At 34.9% G+C, this 20464-nt stretch overlaps 1 protein-coding gene across 2 annotated transcripts in view; it reads right to left on the reverse strand.

The window, feature by feature from the left end:
* The window catches only part of SNTG1 (syntrophin gamma 1), a 153191-nt gene that overhangs the window by 108172 nt on the left and 24555 nt on the right, over positions 1-20464 (reverse strand). For both annotated transcript variants that reach the window (XM_084205527.1, XM_084205526.1), the window contains exons 4-6: positions 18750-18807; positions 16338-16381; positions 16189-16230 (exon numbers count right to left, since the gene is read on the reverse strand). In XM_084205527.1, coding sequence (XP_084061653.1) covers positions 16189-16230; positions 16338-16381; positions 18750-18807 — 144 coding nt within the window. The remainder of the gene's footprint in view (positions 1-16188; positions 16231-16337; positions 16382-18749; positions 18808-20464) is intronic.

Consider the following 20464-nt stretch of genomic DNA (forward strand, 5'->3'; position numbering starts at 1 on the left):
AGTGACATTAAGAGTCAGTGTTTCTGGAGCAACAGAGACTATATTTTTATGCAATTACTGTAATGGCTGTAAGGGGGCTATTGGAAAAAGTAAATTTTGTGGTGATGTGTGATATTGCTAAAGAAAATATCTACATAGTAACAACACTAATCCAAATTTTTAATAATGTCTGCAATGATATTGCCTTTTAATTTTATAAACCCTTTTAAATTCCCAGTTCAAGAAAACATTTGAGCATATGCTGAAGTCTCTCTCAATATATTCAGGAAAGCAATGAAGCATGAAGTCCCTCTGACTTCTGTAAGTATTCTTTCCTGAATAAAACTGTAGATCCCCTCTCAAATTACCAGTGAAATTTACCCACCAATAAAGTGGCAAGGATTTAAAACAGAACACTTATTTAGATCCGAAGATCTGTGTTCTCTTGAATTGAAGCAAATTTCACTCTTCAGTTTTTAAAGAAAAATTCAATTTATTGGTGAATACCTTGAACTATACAGATTGGGAAAACAGAAAAAAAAGAAAAGGTAGAAGACACCCTTCTAGCCACTCCACAGTTACGCAATGCCCAAACATCAGGTCCATCAGCAGATAACAAAACATATTTTAACACAATCACACATAGGTCCAAACCTACAAGACTTCACACACACAGCTTTCTTGAGTTTGTGTTTATTTTAAAAATCTACTGCTTAATTCAGTAAAAGCACCATGCAGTTAATACAGAATTATTAGGAACATATCAGTGCATAGTGAGTTTTTAATTCCTATGACCTAATATTTATCACAGTATCTGCCAATAAATGAAGTTAATCAAGAAATATAATAGCAAGAGATATCAAAGCTTTTTCCCTTCAGAAAATTTCTCTTTCCAATATACAGAGCGAATTGTGTGTGGTGTATATGGCTGTATACAGAACACAATTTTATGACAGAAGTTCCTATTCAGACCACACAAGTAAAAGCATACTTCAGACTATATTTTGACACTATCACAATTGTACATTTTAAATGTTTGCTGTCTGGCTCCAAAAACCATGTTAGATATTTAGACACAAACCCAAAGGGCTGCACACTGGAACTGGGGGCTATCTCAAACAAGGGGACAGAAACTGCAGGGCAGAGTGGTGCACTTCCCAAAAACGCAGGAAGACATGCCCTTCTATTGTGAGCTCTCTTCTCCTTGTGTCCTGCTGCTAGCACTGTTTTGAAAAAGTGCAGGGGGATGCAGCAAGATAGGAATTTAGAGCAAAGACACCCTCCAGTGCCCACCACTAAAGTTATTCTGAAAAGTGCAGACAGAGGTTTATGGACCTGCAAGATGACACAGCAATGGAATTGAAGCAGAGCTTGCTTAGTGAATGTTCCAGCTACTAAGGCACTAAACAAAAGATCATTTCAGAGTAACATACACAGAGATTCAGGGTTTGATGCTTTTTGACAAGTCCCATCAGACTGGCCACTTAGAAGGAAAATTACTCTTGATCCCAGGTGACAGCACGTGTTTTAGCTGGACCATTAGGTGGTTTCTCAGATGTACAGCATCATACCAGTCACCTTATAGATATATTCAGGCTTCTTTCATTGACCCTTGCTCTACCTATTCTCACAGGCTCATGGGCTTTAGCCAGAGAAGTACCAGAACATGCAACCTTGACACTGTTGGATAAAGCATTAGTAGAAAACTCAGTGATCCTCCTTTAAAAATAGATTTCATCAGCTTTCAAGACTACGTGCTAAGTAGGCCACTTATATTACCTAACACTGAGAGACCTGTACAGAATTTCCTTCACAGGAATGACTAAAATAATCAGATGCAAGCAATATAAATAAGTGTAATGAGGAAGCTGGAGAAAGAGATTAATTTAATAAAAAAATTATTGAAAATATAATTAACCTACAAAATAAAAAACATCCACTGGGCAATAGAAGACCAAATATAAATCACACAGAGACACAGACTCACGTCAGTTCTTTCTTCAATGCACAAAAAGAATATGATTTCAAACTTTTAAGTCTAACACTTGTGGAATGGAGCACCTCCAAGTTTGTCTAAAAGATCTGACTGCAGCTTTCTGGAACTCTTTAACCTTTCTTATGTTCTACAATCAACACAAAAATGTTTATTGCTCTTTCAGTCAGAATAGTAGTATGCTGCAATTAATTATTGCTTAGCTGCATGTTCATGTTTTGAAAAGTAATATAGCATTGCCTTAGCAAAAGCTATCAATGCAAACAAAAAAAAGTTAAAAGAAAGTCTGCAGCATTTTCCTGTTTTTCTTCCCTTAATCTTAGTATCAATAATATCACTCATAAAAATACTGCTATTAAGTGCCTAATTTGCATTCTTAAGTCATATACTCTAATTTTGAATTCTGTTTCACTAAAAGCTGCACATACTGGTCATCACAGTTCATATAAAATAATTAGAAGGCCATTACTCCAATACACAAACTACAAAATGCAAGGAATTTAAAAATGCTATGTCTTCCAAAACTGAGAACACGCCCTGGAGGCCATGACTCATAGGTCATATAGGACATCATGGGTCCTTAAACTGAAACATTTCATACCATATTCTGAAATATGAAAATTAACAACTCCTTAAATAGATCCCAGCTATAATACATTATTTATCATGATCTGCCAGTATATTCTTTGAATCATCCCAACTGGTGGTTGATTCTAATGCAAATGTTCATTTCAATATCAAACAATGGGTCCTGTTAATGATTCTCAACCTATGGACTACTACTTGTGTGGGACTGTGGTCCACTGAAGAAATACACAAAGATGCATTTAATAGCCATTCAGCTCTACATGACAGGCAGCTATTCAGGACAAGAAAATACCTATGAAAACACCAAAAAATCCCCAAAGAACTAGAAGACTTTAAGCCAAACTCTTTCCAAGCTTTATGAGCCTTTTTGGTATATCTATTTGCAGTGAGTACACACTAGAGTTCAGAACTGCCTATCTTTGTTTTCACATTATCTACTCCATGAATGGCTCTACTTCTCCAGGATTATTAAACTACAGTAAATGAACTTAGTAGTTCCCCAGTTTTACAGAGTTCTCCACTTTAAACACTCACAGATGTTCCACTTTTTAAATGTGATTATGTATTCGGCTGCTGGGCACTTTCTCTCTGTCGAAGCTAATTCACGAACACATCTTTTCGAATTAGATATGTAATGGCTTCCAAAGCAACTGGCCAAGAGGAACAAGATAAATCTCTTAAAAACACTGAAACTGACAGAAATACCAATGGAATTTTTCCCAGTGTGGTTGAAATTAAACAGCATATAATTTACAATTTTTTTCATACAAAATAGGAAACTTGAATACTTTTGGACAATAAAAAACTTTAGGTTAGTCAAAGCCTGCATCAGGAATAGTGGCCAGCAGGAGCAGGGAGGTCATTCTTCCCCTGTACTTGGTGAGACCTCACCTTGAGTGCTGTGTCCAGCTCTGGCCCCTCAGTTTGGGAAGGATGTTGAGAAGTTTGAGTGTGTCCAGAGGAGGCAACAAGGCTAGTGAGGGGCTGGGAACACAAACCCTGTGAGGAACCACTGAGGGAGCTGGGAGTGTTTATCCTGGAGAAAAGGAGACTCAGAGGTGCCCTTATCACTCTCAACAACATCCTGAAAGGTGCTTGTAGTCAGGTGGGGGTTGGTCTCTTTCTCCAGGCAGCAACTGATGGAATAAGAGGACACAGTCTCAAGCTGGGCCAAGGGAAATACAGGTTGGATATTAGGAAAAGTCTTTTACAGAAGGAGTGATAAAATACTGGAATGGTCTGCCAAGGGAGGCAGGGGAGTCACCATCCCGGGACATCTCTAAAAAAAGACTGGATGTGGCACTCAGTGCCATGGTTTAGTGGAGGTGTTAAGGCTGGGTTGGACTCAATGATCTTGAAGGTCACTTCCCACCTAGTGATTCTGTGTGATTCTAACTGTGTATTACAACTCTATGAGACTTATAAAATCCCCACTTGTATTCAGGCAACCTACTCAACTCCACCATTAGTCAAATGTTGTAAGTCCATAAGTCCAGTTCTGATTGCAACTCATTTGATTTACATGTATGCTTCATCCTCACATACAGCACACTTTCATTACAACTGTATATATGCAGTAAACTCCTCAACAGCACAGCTCAGAAATTTACACAGGAGCCAGATTTTGTTAGGGATCAATATAATCAAAATTGTCAAAAACAGATGTTTACCAAAGATTCTTTGGGAGAAGTGTGTGAACCCCTTAAGCAAACAAAACTCCTACAAAATGGGAGAAGCCTTTACACCAGTGTTGCAACAGCACCTATCGACATCTGCACAGCTTTCCACAGGCTTGCACAGCATCGTGTGTGCAGTGGTGTGTACAGCCAGATGAGTGATAGGCTTTCCCATCAATCTACAGAGGATTTCTTATTTAAGATACAAGGTTTCTGGACTTCATAAAAATTGGAAAGCAACCATGATGGTAGACTATGCTGACAATGTTGTTTGGGTTTTTTTTTTCCTTCCAATTAGTCATGGAGAATATTCAGAAAAACCTGCAACACATTTTAAGTAGGCTCCAGAGGCTTTGCACCTTTATCTTCAAAGATCCATGACATAAAAATTCAGAGATTTTTTTCTTTTCTTTTAAGCAGGCCATATTTTAATACTTAGATAATATGTAGAAGTTCTTCTGACTCATCATATCTGCACAAAACCCTTGTGGAATCAATCTTTATTACTCGTACAAATAGTATCATTTTAGTGGATTTTAGTCCAATATAATATAAAGTGTTGAGCATAAGCCAGAACTGTAATTTACAAATTATTTGTAGGCTACCAACCAATCTTTGGTGGTGCTATTCTGTAATAAGGGTTTAAGATAGTAAGAGATCAATAAAATAGTCTTCAAATGAAAGCAGAGCAATTTAATAAAACGCATTCTCTTGGACTAAAAAAGAAAATAATATTTAAGGTAGGTATAATATACATCAATTAAATATCCCATCACAGATTTCCCCAACATCTATTTAAGCCAGCTTTTGATTACCATCCATCAACCTGCAAAAAAATGACACACTATATGGGAATAACACTTTCTGGTTGATAAAAGCTGCCCCAAACAAACAAACTTTGTGCTGTATACAGGCCAGAGCTTCAGTCATTAAATTACTAATTAATGAAATGTGAAAACCAGCACAGCAGGTAATAATATCAGTATCTCTTATGTAGAATATTAAGATTCTGCCCATGGTCTGCAAGTGTTACAGTACACAACACATGATAATGCAATGACTATTCTAGAAAAAAATAGAGTGTATAACACATGATCTGTCCAACAGTGTAAGAGAAAAGAACATAATCCACCACATAATCATGAGCTGAATTGAAGAAAAACATTGTATATCATCTCTAAAAACCAAAAGCCACATCTTAGCAATTATCCAGGAAAACCTTAGAACAATGACCTAGCACTTATGACTCTCCATTCCCTATACAAAAGTCACATAAAATACAAAATATAGCAAAAGGCTAGAGACATTACCCATGCTACATAAAGAAAAATAATCAATATTTACAGGATAAAGCACAATTTTCCATTTATCTGCATGATTCCTAGACCTACCCAGTTACAATTTAAAAAATGATCACTAGAAACCCTCTTATGAATGGATATGTATTTTTATTTTGCTGGAACACATTATACTAAAAAAAAAGCTTCATATGGAAGTTTTGCTTTTTCAACTTTTTTTTTTAGTAAGGGTAAAAATCAAAACAAAAAAAAGTTGAAATCCTTTTTCTCCAGTAAACTGACAGAAACTAGACAATAACTTGGAATTAAGATCTTCAAATTTTTCAGGTAATGTGTACCCCTCAACAGGAGGACAAGAGAACATTTTTTCTCAACAGGAAGAAATCATTCTAGTCAAATTATTTATTCAAAGATTTTGGACTTCTTTCTTCTCATAATGGACATTTTTTTCTTATTATAGTAATGACTTTGAACGGTTTGAGCTTTTTAATCCTGATTATTAACAGAGCAATGAAGCTGCTTAATAATCTAATAACTATATAAGAATCTCCTGCTTTTTTTAGTCAAATTGTTCTTACAATTCAAATTTACCAGGAAAAAAGTGCCCTCCTGGTTGAATTCTCTATGAAATTTCTAAGACAGCTGCTAAACAAGTACAATTTTTTATGTTTACAATTTTTGAAGGCCTCATTAGTAGCATTCAAAATGCATACACATTACCAGACTGTATAACATGCCAGCTATTGTTCCTGTTCCTAGTGGTTGAAGAGTGAAAAACATCCAATTGACACAGTATTTTGAAGTACAGTATTAAATTTTAAGATATTTTATGAATAGACATATGTCTATAATTGCTGAAAACAATGTAAGTGTCGCATGGCTTGAACATTTTGCCTGAGTATGCAGAGCTCCAGGTTTGGGGAAAATAAAAAAAGATCATTCCCAGACCAAGAGTTTGCTCACACTAATCCCATTGCAAGGCTGGGGTCTAACACACAGCTAGTAGCAAATTTCACATTTACATATTCAATATAAAATTTGCTGTTGGCAAATATGACCTTAACATTTAGTTTTCATGAATAGTCACACTAATCAAGCACCAGAATATAAATGCTCATGAAAAATGAATAAAAAGTGGTCTTAAAGAGTTTGAAATCAAATTCTAATTCTATATTTAAATAAATATTACTCTACAAACCTATTTGTTCAGTTTTTAATGTTATCAACTTCAATATGACAAAAAAAATTTCCTGGACAAATTTGCATTTGAAGTAATGTTTTAGATCAATATAAGCAGTTAATTCTGCTAAACTTCTTGGCTGCTCAGGATCTAATCTCTGAGAAAGATATTTTAGTACTTCAGGGAAAGTGCTCAGTGGGAAAAGTTCTCAGCTGAGAAAACACAGAAGATTTCTGTGATTCTGTAACATACTTTCATGCCATTTAATGCAGTGGCAGTTTTTCTGCCCCAGAATAATTGCACTGCATCTGGTTGAAGTTGAGAAAATTACTTTGTTCTTCAAAAATATTTGTAAAATAGAAAGCCCTCAACTTATATAAAATACGTAAATTCATAATTTTAGGCAAATACATACATATTCTAGTGAACTGGGAGCCAATACAATAATAATTTGAAAATTTCAGAAATCATATTTCCTTAAAATTTTTAAAATTTAGATACTGATGAAAATGATTTTGAAGGCAAAACTGGATTTGGAGGTACTTGTGCTGTATTTTAATTAACTGTAGAACATTTATAGATATTTTGGAAACAAAAAAGATTAGCACATAATTCCAAAGAAGTAAAAAAGATTTGTAGTTCAGCACAATGACAAAAAAAAGTGCTGAATTACAGTTTTAACCAGTTTATAGCATGAGGTCTTTGTAACTTTCAAAATTAAGCATAAATCTGATATATTAATCAAAACTGATCAGGCTACTTATCCGATTGCAACCCTTATTTTACCTATTCCTATTTTCTTGATTAAGCAACAACACCACAGAAATCCATTCTTGCCAGCAGTTAATTACCATTTGAGACTATAAAATCTTATAAAAACAATAATTTATAGACTATTATATAGAGTGAATGTGTTTTCTGAAACAAAATTTGCAACATCAACAATAAAAGAAAACCAGAATGATTTGTATAATTCTATTACATTGCTGCTAGGTTATTATGAAAGAATATTACAAATGAGTGCATGAACTACAGGCCTCACTTCTAGGAAGTTCAAGTCTCTCAAACCTTAATAATTCTAGTTTTACAATTTTCCCTGTGCTCTCATTTTCTATAAAAATTCAGAAAATAAGAAAAACACTGCTGATGCTACATAGCTACATGATATCTAATGACATAATATACAAATGCTTTGAGTCAACAAAGCATGTCCCCATTTAGATAACACTTTTCTGATAAGATATAAAGATCCTGGAATACTAAAAGCTGCAGTTGTAGAAGTAAAATCAAACATTTTAATGTCTTAAAGCTTTCAATTTCCAAAGCTCCCACTGTTTTGATTGGAAAAAAAGAAAAAAAAATCAACCAAAAACTTTGTTTCACAGATTTGTTGTTGCCATTGTTGTGCAAGTGATTCACTTCACCCCAAACCTCACTTACTGATTGATGTAATGATGATTTATAGCCTGAAAAAACTTGCAGTCTTTCATGGTGATGGATATATAGATATTTCAACAAAATATTTTTTTGTTAGCACTCATTATGGTAAACTTTAGCTCTCACCAAGACTCCTCTGCAATCACTCATTCAGAAATCACACATGACCTGAAGTGCACACAGGATTTTGAATATGTTTTGTATTTGATTTCCCATGTAAACACGACTGAACAAACAATGTCAAAAAAACCTCAGGACATCTGAAAAATGGTGGAGATTTTGTGAAACATGCCTGTCTATCCAGTTACTATGGAAGTACTTCATACTCAGACTAGTATAAGAAGGGAATGCATTTCAGAAAATCTAGAAGCATCTCCATTACTTCCTACTGCAAGCCAATGCTTAAATATGGGAGTATTTTGATGTAGAAAAATCCCTTGAGCATTCCTTTTAACAGGTAAGCACAATCAGAATCTTTTAAATGCTCTCAATCACTACTGGCTTGACAAGGGCAAGTGAAGTGGAATAGAGCTATGAACATTTCTAGATCACATTTAAAGATATATGTCATTATCCTGGCAATGCAAATTCAGCCTGAGGAGTGACTATTTCCCATTTTGCTCAGAAAAGTATTGACAGCACAGGGAGATAACTCTTGCAGGTGTCTGCCAAAAAATCTAGAGAACATGTAACTGACGTAATTTTTTAATGAAGAGCTTCTTCCCTCAATAACCAAACCTGCAAAGTTCTTCTTGTAACCTATGAAACTCTTACGACTGCACGCTGTTTTACTGGCCACAGTCTTTTAAAACAGCTAACAAGAAACAGGTAGTACCAAACTGGACTTGTATAACAGCATCAGTACTATCAGGGCAAAAGAAAAAAAAAAATCCAGAAATAGGCCCAGTTCTGACAAACAGATACCAAAACACCAGTACCATACTGTACCATACTAGTGGCTGAGAAGTATGGGGTGGGCCATCTGGAAACCTCCATGTATCTGGCTGGAACAGGCCAACACTGGATACTATTGAAAAATTACATAGAGTCCATTCTCCTTTCCTCTTCCTCCTCCACCGAACAAACTGTCAAAAGACAAAGACCCAATGTAGAGAAAAAAAGACCTAAAAATATGTACAGGTGTTAGATAATCCCTGGATTAAAAGTTTTTTCTTGGCACCCATTTGATTTTACTATAGTGAGAACAATGACATTTCTGAAGAGTTCAAACAGGTATTTTAACTGCTGGGAAGTCAGAAGACTGTGTGCACACACTTGCACTTCTTTGAGCACACCTCCCACTTGTGACTCCTCCTGGCTAGTTAAAGGAGCACACCTGCTCTGGACTTCCCACTGCTCTCTTAGGTCCACATCAAGCCATTAGAAATACAGAAGCTGCCTTTTGGAGGTGAACATTTGCTTTCAGTCTATATCACATGGTTGTTACCTGTTTAAAGAAAACCTAACTGATGCCAGTTGGACAGTAGTTTCTAGTCCTTACGAGTAAATGAAATCTTAGCAGGGACCAGAGAAGATAATTTCCATGCCCATAAGAGTTTTTATTTTTCCTGCATTAGGTTGGAGCGTTTAGTGTCTGTTTAATTTTTCTACCTTTTGGAGCCTATGCCCAGAAAGAAAAACACTGGGTCCCTGAACTAAAGTGTAATTGAGGTTTAGCTCCATAACCGGGAGATGCTGTGCAGAATAAAATTTTTCAAAAAGTCTTTTGGAGGGTAAAGTGTACTCACGTACAAATAAACACAAAAATACTTCCATTTGCTTCCTAAGGAAGCAGAGAAACCTGAGCCTTTACAGTAAAAATATCAATGTAAACAAGGTCACAAACAAAGCATATTTGATGGTACACACTTTAAATCCACTCCTCAACTGCTTCTTTTCTTTGCAGCTCAGGCTTTCAGAATTAATAGACCTGTATGACAAAGGAGGAACCAAGGACAGTTATTTGAAGGATGTTGTGCCGTAACTGGTGATTCAATCTTTCACTCTATCCTGCTAAACCCTAATGGATTTTTGCTTTGAGGACCGTAGCTATGTAATAAGGAAATAACAATATTAATCATGTAGGCTCGGTATTAGTCATGACGGAATGTTCTACTCCCTTCTATTAAAACTCAGCAGTAATGATGAGTAGTTTCAAAAGATGAAATCTTAATAAATAAAATGACTAATAGATCTACAGGTATCTTGAGAAAAAGAAATGAAAATATAAATTAGGAAGACTAACAACATATTAACATATTTTGAAAGTCTAACATCATAGTACTTGAATAAATCCAAGTCTTTACAGAGTTTGGCACAATTTAAAAAATCATTTAAACACTAATAAAACATAGCTAAAGCCAGATTAGAAAAGCAGATGAATGCACATTAAGAATACTGCTCCAGGATATACCCGGATTCCAGGAATTTCCAACACAGAGCTGAAAACAGCTGAAACAGGCTATTTACAGCTGCTAGGTTCTTTTCCACTTGATGGACACTTATTTCAAATCAGTGCTGAAATATTTGACAGATTATTTTTAGCTCAAATTTCATGAGCATTAGGACATTCAATAACAGGTATTTTTATTAATTATGCTTGGATAGCTAAGGTGACATCAGTTTACTATTATTATTATTATTTTTATTATTACTCAAGTCTTACATAGAAAACAGCAGCTATATGGAAAGAGTAGGTATTGGATTTCCAGAAAGTTTACATTTCACTTTTAAATTCCGAAGTTAAAAACTGCAGATTGATTATAGTCTTAGAAGCACCGACTGTGCAGCTTCCACATTTAGAGTCGCCATTCTGTCTAGAGGGGAAAGGATTAAAGAGCTGTGCAGTGAGTTACAAAGTACAGGATCTCTGCAACATGAGAAAGTGGTAATCTGTGTTTGCAGGTCACTGTTATCACTTCGTGAAACTGCAAAATATTAATGCAAAGGTACTTTTCTATAACAGATTCAGAAGTACTTCATAAAATTCAGAAAGCTAAATCCTGTAATAGTCTAGGTCTCTGTTTCATAGTTAAGGCAACAAAGATAAGACAATACCATAATTTACCAAAAGACACATCAGCAAGGTCAAGATGGAGTGAGATTTCAGATCATTTGGTTTCCTGTCTTCTGCTTAAAAACATTTACGAGAAACATTGCCAAAACTATTATTAATGAGTTTAAAAAATCAGTTTTAATGAGACCGTAGTTTCACATACAAAAGCCAGAGTAAGAGTTTCAGTAGCTGCAGATGATTGCAGTTAAGCAACAATAACCCCTACACTTTCCTTTTCATATAACATAAAGGACTCAGGGAGAGCCAGCACAGTTAAAGCCCTGCTCTGAATGTCCAGAAAAGGGGGAAGCAAAAGATTCAATGCAGTGCGTGAGGACATCTCACATCAGGTCATTCTTCTGGAAAAAACAGTGTCTTGTGTAAAATGCAAGCAGTGGCTGAAATCAACCACAGTGCTACATATTGTAGTTACCTTTACATAAAATCCACCAAGGCCTGAATATCTATTCTGTCTTTATAGCTACCTGCAAGTACATGAGTGCTTCCTGATACTTTTCAAGGAAAGCCCAAATGCCACATTAACTGACACATGCGAGCTGTCATTGTTCATTAGAAACATTCCCTGAATGTTCCCCAAATAGAAGAAATAAGAAATTACTTCATATCCATAGTAATTTAATTTCTTCATTTCCTAAGAGAAAAAAACAGATGCTAAGATGCAGAGATATGTAACCATAGGTATTGGTATTATCCGAGATGTTTCATTCACAACATTAAGAACACAGACAAATCTAAACACATCAGCCTACATTCAACAGCAATTCTACTTTTGCTCTAGATGATTTGGTGCACTACAACCCTGAACAGTACATCCAAAACAGGGTTTTTGGTAGTATCCAACTGAACTGACATACTCTCCTACTCGTAGCCACTCACAAGTGGCTCATGGGCCACTCACTCTCTCCCAGAATCTTGTCCATTTAGTGACATAGTGGCTAGACCCAGAAGCACCAAAAACATCCATACAACCATACTATGTCTGTGCTTGTCTATCCATCCTTATGTTTGGACAATAAACGCAGGTAAAAGCTGGAAATACATTAATTTCCAGCCTTAAAAGTAATCATATCTATTACGATGGATAAGCACATCCACTAGGTGTGTGTACTGACAAGCTAATCATTGTTAGACCTTAGTAATTAGTCACAGACAGATCTATGAGTTTTAGCTTTGTCTAATCTAATTTCAGGCTTTTAAAATTCTTGTTGAAAAATTTAAAGGAGAGTCTACTGAAAAAGGAATAATTAAAACATCCTGAGTATAAAGATCACAAACTTGTGTATTTAAACAGATATAATGGACTCTTCTTCTATACACAAGTTCATATTGCATTTTTTGGACTGAAATTGCCAGTTTTACAGATGCTGAGAGATTTTTTTTTTAACATAAATTGCTAGTTTATTTTTTTTCTGCAGCTTCCTCCTGTATTGACACTTCACCAGAGAGACCATGTCCTTACCTTACCACATGAGAACACTAAGAGTGAAGCAATGTTATCAGGTACTCAGCTGGGGCTCTTTACAACCCAAGAGAAACAAGAAGCTTGCAGTCTTTGACAGAAATTTACCATGTGCTTTCATGGTATGAACAATATTTTCACCTTCTACAAGCAGAAAACTAAGCTCAAGATTAAGCGATTCACCTAAAGCTAAAAAAAAATAATCAGAAAAGAACCATATAAAGAATTCCAGTAAGGTATACTAAGAACTGACTAAACCTACCTATCTAGGCTTATGAGAGTCTATTAGTCCATCTTTCTTTCTATCTATCTATATTTTGTCATCTTATTGCAAAGCTCCCATACCTTCTCGGTGATTTCTCATGGACAGCTCCTCACAGCACTGATGCCTTCTTCTTCACAGCACAACCAACAAACTCCAACTCCCTCCTCCATCAGCTAATCCAGTTTTTTGTAGCACTCTTCTTCTTTTATTGGACACAGCTGTGGCCTGTTAAGGGCAGGCCTGTTCCTAATCTTTGGTGATTAGTAAAGCTGCAAACTCCTCATGGGTGAGATTACCTTCTGCACTATCTTTATTTTCTTATGTTCTATCCCTTCACATCCATCCATCTATCTATCTATCTATCTATCTATCTATCTATCTATCTATCTATCTATCTATCTATCTATCTATCTATCTATCTATCTATCTATCTATCTATCTATCTGATGTCAAGAGTAGCAATAGACAATAAAGACAACAGAGTGCCCACAATTTTAACTAAGATCACTGTACTCTGGGGAAAGATTCTCCCTGCTATGAAAGATGCCATGAGTTTGATTAAACGACCTAATTTTGAAATGCAAATAATTTTATATACATAGTATGGTTATCAGTAAAACAAGATTAAATACCAGGGTTGAGTCATCAGTTTCATACAATACGCTGCAGTGATTATGCCACAGATTTTTTCACTGCAGAGCTATGAAGATATGACATATGTTTAAAAAGTTTCCATAAGCAGCAACACATTTTACATGTAGGAAAAGAATGAATGCTCATCAGTGTAACTCTGTAGATAAAAGTCTGATTTTTTTACAGCTATCTTCAGCATTATCCACTGAAAAAAATTACATACTGGTTTACAATGAAAATTCTCTAAGACATTAAGGCAACCCAACTACTAACACATCCTTACATCCATTGTTGCACCTGCTAAGCCTTAATTAGGTACAGAAAAAATCAGAACAAAACAAAGCTACAAGTTCAGGTGTCCTGCAGAGCCATTGCAAAAGTGCCTAGATGCAATAAGGATTGAAAATTAAGTTCCAATTCCTGTTCAACTCCCTGCTGCAAGCAACTAGGTTCCACACACTTCTATTTACTCTACATTACATTGAGATTAGAGCTACAGATCCTGTATTTGATAAAGACCCCAAGATCCTGTATTTGATAAAGACCCCAAGATCCTGTATTTGATAAAGACCCCACAGGACAGAAGTCCAAGAGCAACTCAAGCTGCAAAAGATGTGCAGCAGACAAAACCCTACCTGTGACTCCTGCTGGCACACCAGTTGATGTACTTACTCTCTACTGCGGGCTAAGCCTTAACCCACAGGTTACCACACAATGCAGAACCACATATATTACCATTATCACAACTTTACAACAAATTTACTCCATAAACACGTAGCATATAACAGTGAATGCTTCCGGAAAAAAATGCATTATCAGAGTTAATTTACTTTGGCTTATTTATTTATATTACATATCCATAACTCTTATGTATATTTTATTTTATAAAATGTCATATGGGCATTTGATCCTATTTAAATATTAATCAATATTTGCTATTAAATATTAAAAATTATTCTTAATTAAAATAAGGATTAATTAAAAACTTATTTGCTTCTTAAATTTCTAAATTATTTGCAAATACATAAATGCACATCCAAAACTGGTAAGAAACTATTTTTTTCGTTCATAGAGACTTATCTACAAAGAGTTTAAGAAGCAGATTATGTTAGATAAATAATGTATAAATCAAAATTTAACATGATAACACTTGCTACTCTGTGTCAATCACCCCTTTCAGCTTTTCCAAAACATCTCTTCTTTCCATTAATGGGTTTCAGCCTTATCATAGATACCCAAAATATTCATATATCATTTTGAGGGTTTAGAGGCTGGTCTCAAAAAACAGAAAATAAAATCCTGATGTCCTAACTAATTTTCAATCTGCATTCGAGTGTACAAGGCTACTCTTTTAGTAATACCTTTCTCATGTTTTGTAATTCCAAGATTTAAATTCTAACATTAAAACCCTAATGAGAGATTTGCCATATTAATGCATATTAAACAAACCAACTTCAGTAAACTTATAAAATATTTACAACCTGATCATTGTTCCACAGACAAAATGTAAAAACAATATAAATACAACTATTAGCCAGTATATACAGAAGTGGGTATGATGAAGGCTCTGAAGAATGAAGTAGGATTTTCAGTAGATTTCCAAAAGGAAACAAGAGTGCAAAAACACTCTGAAGAACAGTGCAGTGATCTAATCTTTCAGTCTCCAATAAATTTCTTCCTCAGAACTTCATCTATATTAACTCCTGCTTTCTATACCTGAACAGCACATGTTCACTGATCTGTCATAGGGCAGAATGCTGGATGAAACACAAAGAGCTTCCTTGAATTGGCAGAGTCACAAAGAGAAGCTTTCTAATATGTCAGTACTACATTATTTTAAAAATACAGGTACAAATGCTTTGGAGCTAAACAGGATTTAAAGGTAATTCTTTTGGTAATCTTTTAATTTCTGGTATTGTTTTCTGAAATAAAGGGTTTTCTCCTTCTGAAAGTATTAAGAGTCAAAAAAAAATTATGGCTAAAGTAAATGATGCATTTAGAAAAGCTGATTCACCAGTGGAACCAGACTACTACAGATCTCTCAAAATTTCTTCTCTAGAAGAAATCTCCATCATAAAATTTTATTTTATACCCAAAATGATAGCACCTTAACTAGGAGAAGAGCACCTTAAAAAGGAGAAGAGCACCCTCCTAAGGTGGGCATAATAAGGCAGAGGAGACGAGTGGCAGATGAATAGTTTTCTCTCATTTTTCAAATAGGATTAAAAGTAACCAAACAACAAATCTCCAACATAGTGCAAATTACAGTTGTTGAAATTAAAATGACCCCACACAGCCAGAAAGGTGTAGCACTGCTGAAATTTGACAGATATTAGCTAGAAGAAGAAATGCTGGAATTTGTACAGCTCAAATCTTCATAATAAAACAATCACCTTTAATATAGAAAAGCCTATCTGAGAAGAGCAATTACACAGATTTAGGAAGAAGAGATTGCACTTTGTTGCTTGTCATGTTAGAAGGTACAGGCATATTTGTTTAAGAATACCAATAAAACAGCTGATGCCACTGCACTGCTGTCAGCATACACTATCATTTCAGCAACTACAAAAGACAAAAAGTAGACTAAAAAACAGAAAAGCTCACCACTTCTTCATGCCTGCATTTTCTCACATTAATTCCATTAATCTGTTATTAAAAAGATAAAGAGAAGACTTACTCTACATTTCATAAGCATAGATTTCATTTCACTTTTCTAGAAAAATACAGACAAAATAATTTGCAGTTTTACTCACCTGTAGGATTGCATCTCCTATAAAGAGCAAACCTGAAAGTTCCGCTGAAAACAGAAAGCATATTTTTCACTCACTTTGCAAAAAACATCAAACATTTTGTGTACAAAAATTTTATTTAACTTAATGCTTTTGCATAATCTTTTAAAATTTCAAACAAAAACATGATAAAAACTCCAACACAACACTTCCAATAAAATTACTTGTATTTTCTTTTTTAAACCCAAAATACTTGCCTACCAGTTTTACAATAAAAGAGGCTATTCAGCCCAAGCACACAACTATGAAACTTCATCCATCAGTCACTAGCACCTTTCAGGCCATTCTGGTAAGGTGGGCCATATTTTTCTGAATAGAAAATGACTGCAGGACTAGTCTTATTTGCCTGTGAGAGAGAATTTCTTACAAAGAAAAAAAAGCAACATGGAGACTCCAGAGATCTTATGAAGAACAAATTTAATTTTTAGATTTTTACCAAAGATAAAGGGCCCTTTAGATCTTGCATCTTTGATAAATTCTGATAAATAATAGGGACAATTAATGCTGGACAATACTTACATATGCTGAAGAGCTAGAAAGTCAATATATTGTAAAAACATCACCAGCCAAACTGGGATTTTAAGAACAAAGCTGCATCACAATGACATTTATAAAATCTAATTCTACACTTCCAATTTTTACATTTAAACACTGTGCTCCATTTCAGAGCTACCTCATTCGAATACACCTTATAAGCATACCAGAAATATAACAAAGATTTTTTGCCTGTAAAGTCATTAATAACCTTTGAGAATATGAATATAAGAACTAAGAGATATTAACAGATTGCATGTAATTATTATTACCTATAGTACTCCATATCAACATAGAAGAGACTGTCTGGCTAGTATCAGACTTGATCCAAAATCTTTACTTATTTACATGAGCTGTAAAACTGGAATCAATATTGATGTAAATTACGATACTCAAGTCTTTGTTTGATGGAATGGTCCTATAAGGTGTATTTCAAAACTGATGGTTAAATTATTGCAGGACAAATATTCTGATTTATTTTGAGGCATAGGCTTTGGGTCAAACAGCATTTTCTTTATCAGAGTTCTCTAGTCCAAGAACACAGCATGACACTTTCTACATCTCAAGACAGCAGTCTCCTACAAAAGAGATATCACTCAAAACTAGCTCTGCAAAAATCAGCGGTATTTTTATTGAAAGCAGTAATGAAAATTATATCACAGCTAGGTACTGGGGCTAGAAACAATGCAACAGCTACTGCAGCAAAAAAACTAATGACAGAAATAAAATTGCACTTCAGTGTGCTCAATTAAGCTGAAGCATGTCTTTCTTATTTTTCCTGCAGTGCTTAATAGCATTTTAATAGGTACTGCATGCAATATATGCCACATCTTTATGTATTAGTTACATGTATACTGAAAAGACTGTAGTCACTTAAGTATAAATTCTTAAGGCTAACCTTATTGCCTTCCTTAGGGGTTCATTCCATCCTACTCCTTATTCTCCCTAACTCCCGACTTTCACATCTACCTTTCAGGGTTGTCTTTTGGTTCTCAATATGCTGATTCTTCCATACTTCTCTATATGAGTGGGTGAGTAAGATTTTTTTTAATACACATTTTAGTTGAGGAGAAGCTGACTTTGAGAATTATTGCATTACAGATGGAGGGGAATGCTTCCAAGTTTGCATTTCTGGCCTTACACAAATACATACAAACATAACAAAGATATTAAGTACACATTATTAGTACTGGTTCACAACCTTCCTCCTTTATACTTGTGCACATCTTGAGCTGTTTAACTATTATCCATGTATCATTCCAATAATTTCAAAATGTTGCCAGTTAATTCAATACAGAAATTCAGCACCAGCTCTGTTACCATTAAAAATAAGTATGGCCAAAACTTTATGCAGTACTCAAAGTACTCGAAATACTACCTGAGTAACCAGGTTAAAAAGTCCTGCATTCTCCTGCTGTGATACTATGATTTAAGAGCCAAACATTTAATCTGCTACATCTTCCAAACAATAACTACTGGGAAGTCAAAGCCAGTAAATCATTGCCTTTCATTAAATTTATTAAAGATTCTCATTCTATTGACACTTTCCTATTTCTTTTCTATACTTTCTATTTATTTTCTAATACTTTCCTATTACTTTCCTATTTCTATTTTCTAAAAAAAAAATAAAAAATTGATGACTTTAAAAACTACTTCAAATATCAATTCTGTACTTTTTCAGAAAAAGTTTCTGAGGAAGAGAGAGATCATAAAGACACAGGCGAGAAAGGGTTCAACAAGAGTATTTGTTTTAACAGTGACTGAAGAATCTCAAGAATTAATACATCTTTTTCTAAAGGGAACATTAAAGCACTGTGTAATAAGCTGATACCAAATACCCACCTCTTTGTTCTTTGGAAATCTTAGAAATGACCACTGGAATATTATGTTCTGCTCCACCCTGAAAACAAAATAAATGGCAATCTTTGTCAGTCACTAAAAATATCTTTTTGCTTAAAGTTATATTTTACCCCTTCTTTAAATGCAGTTTTTAGAGAGACTGAGCAAATAACTCTGATCCTGCACTTCTTCTTTTTCTAATGAATATTTGACTGTGATTAATTCCTTATGTCTCACATAAAGAAGTTCTCAGTTGCCATCATTAGCTCGGGAAGTGAATTCAGAATTCTACCAGACTTGAAGGACATCAGTTTCTGTGAATTCTGGAGAGGCTTATGTATGAAATGTGTCCTGTAAAAGCAGAATGGACATCCAACTATAATGGCAATCACACTGTGACCACTTAGCTTTCATGCTGGCAAGAAGAAGGTAAACAAAAGCACAAGAAAGAAGGTTTGGACTTTTCAAGTCAAAAGCAGCCTTTATTTGTTTCTTTGTGTCACACAAGCACAAAGAGTGAGGAAAAGCAGTGGCATAAGTAATAAGGAACAGAAAAAGAAGCATTAAGAAATGGAACAGTAGGTGTTCAATAATGGGGAGAAATAAAGGAAAACCAAATGATAGTTTCAACAGTTTGACAACAATTCAATGCTGTTGCTTCATTCAATTTATCCTGTTGGGACTGGAAATATTTATGGTGCTTAAGAACAAAGTAATAAAAATAAACCTTAAATGAAAAGGAAAATCAAAGGAAGGTAAAGGCAAAAATACAGAGAGACACAAATACTTTTTCCTCTGCCAAGAGGATCAAAGCATACACACAAATGTAAGCTGTACAAATTCAGGTCACTAGAAACCAGCGTCTACCACACTGTTGTTTTGACTAGGAATACTGGTTAAGGGTTTGCTTACTCTTCTTTTCAGCAGACAGATTTTACTTTGGAAATGATGGCTTTTTAAGGTCCAGGCACCCTGTGTTAAGTTTTGAAAAGGACTGACATAGGTATTTCAATCCCTAAGGAACAGCAGACATCCCTTCTTCATGCAGTATCGAAGTGTTTGAAACTGAACAGACTCCTGCACTCAACATCTCTTTCTGTCAGAGAATAAAGATTAATTTCTTGTGTAGCCACAGAATGCTAAATAGGATAAATATTCCTTTTGCTAGTGGCTATCAATGCATATGGCCCTAAAAACACTGAGTTAATAGAGATCTCAGTAATATTACAACAATTGTATGTCTACAGGTAAAGTTCTTCTTGCAATGCATGAGATGAGTGTTGACAAGCATGGAACATATCACTACTACGTCTTGTTGAATATCTTTCCATAGTTTTCACCAGAAGAACAGCCGCAGTACAAGCTGGCTTCACTGCAGATAATGAGTTCCAGCTCATTAAATTCATAAGTTTTAACCTATAGCCTCCAAATTTTCTAGTCATGTGCAAATTTAATTTCTTCAAAACTTTTCAAACAAACAAAAAAAAAAAAAAACTGTGTCACTTTCTTCCAAAGCTTCCAATGTTACACACGTTTCACTATCCAGGATACTTAAAGCCCAGCAAAGAAGTGTGACATTTAAAATGGCCTCCCTGCCTCCTTAGATCTGAGGCTCCATTAAAGTAGGAAATTACTTTTATTACTAAGCCAGCCTGCAATGCACACAACATGATTATTCCTTTCTCATTGTATTGAACCTACTTAAACCCATTTACACT

This window comes from Fringilla coelebs, assembly GCF_963513975.1.
Source record: "Fringilla coelebs genome assembly, chromosome: 1".
NCBI classification, from domain to species: domain Eukaryota; kingdom Metazoa; phylum Chordata; class Aves; order Passeriformes; family Fringillidae; genus Fringilla; species Fringilla coelebs.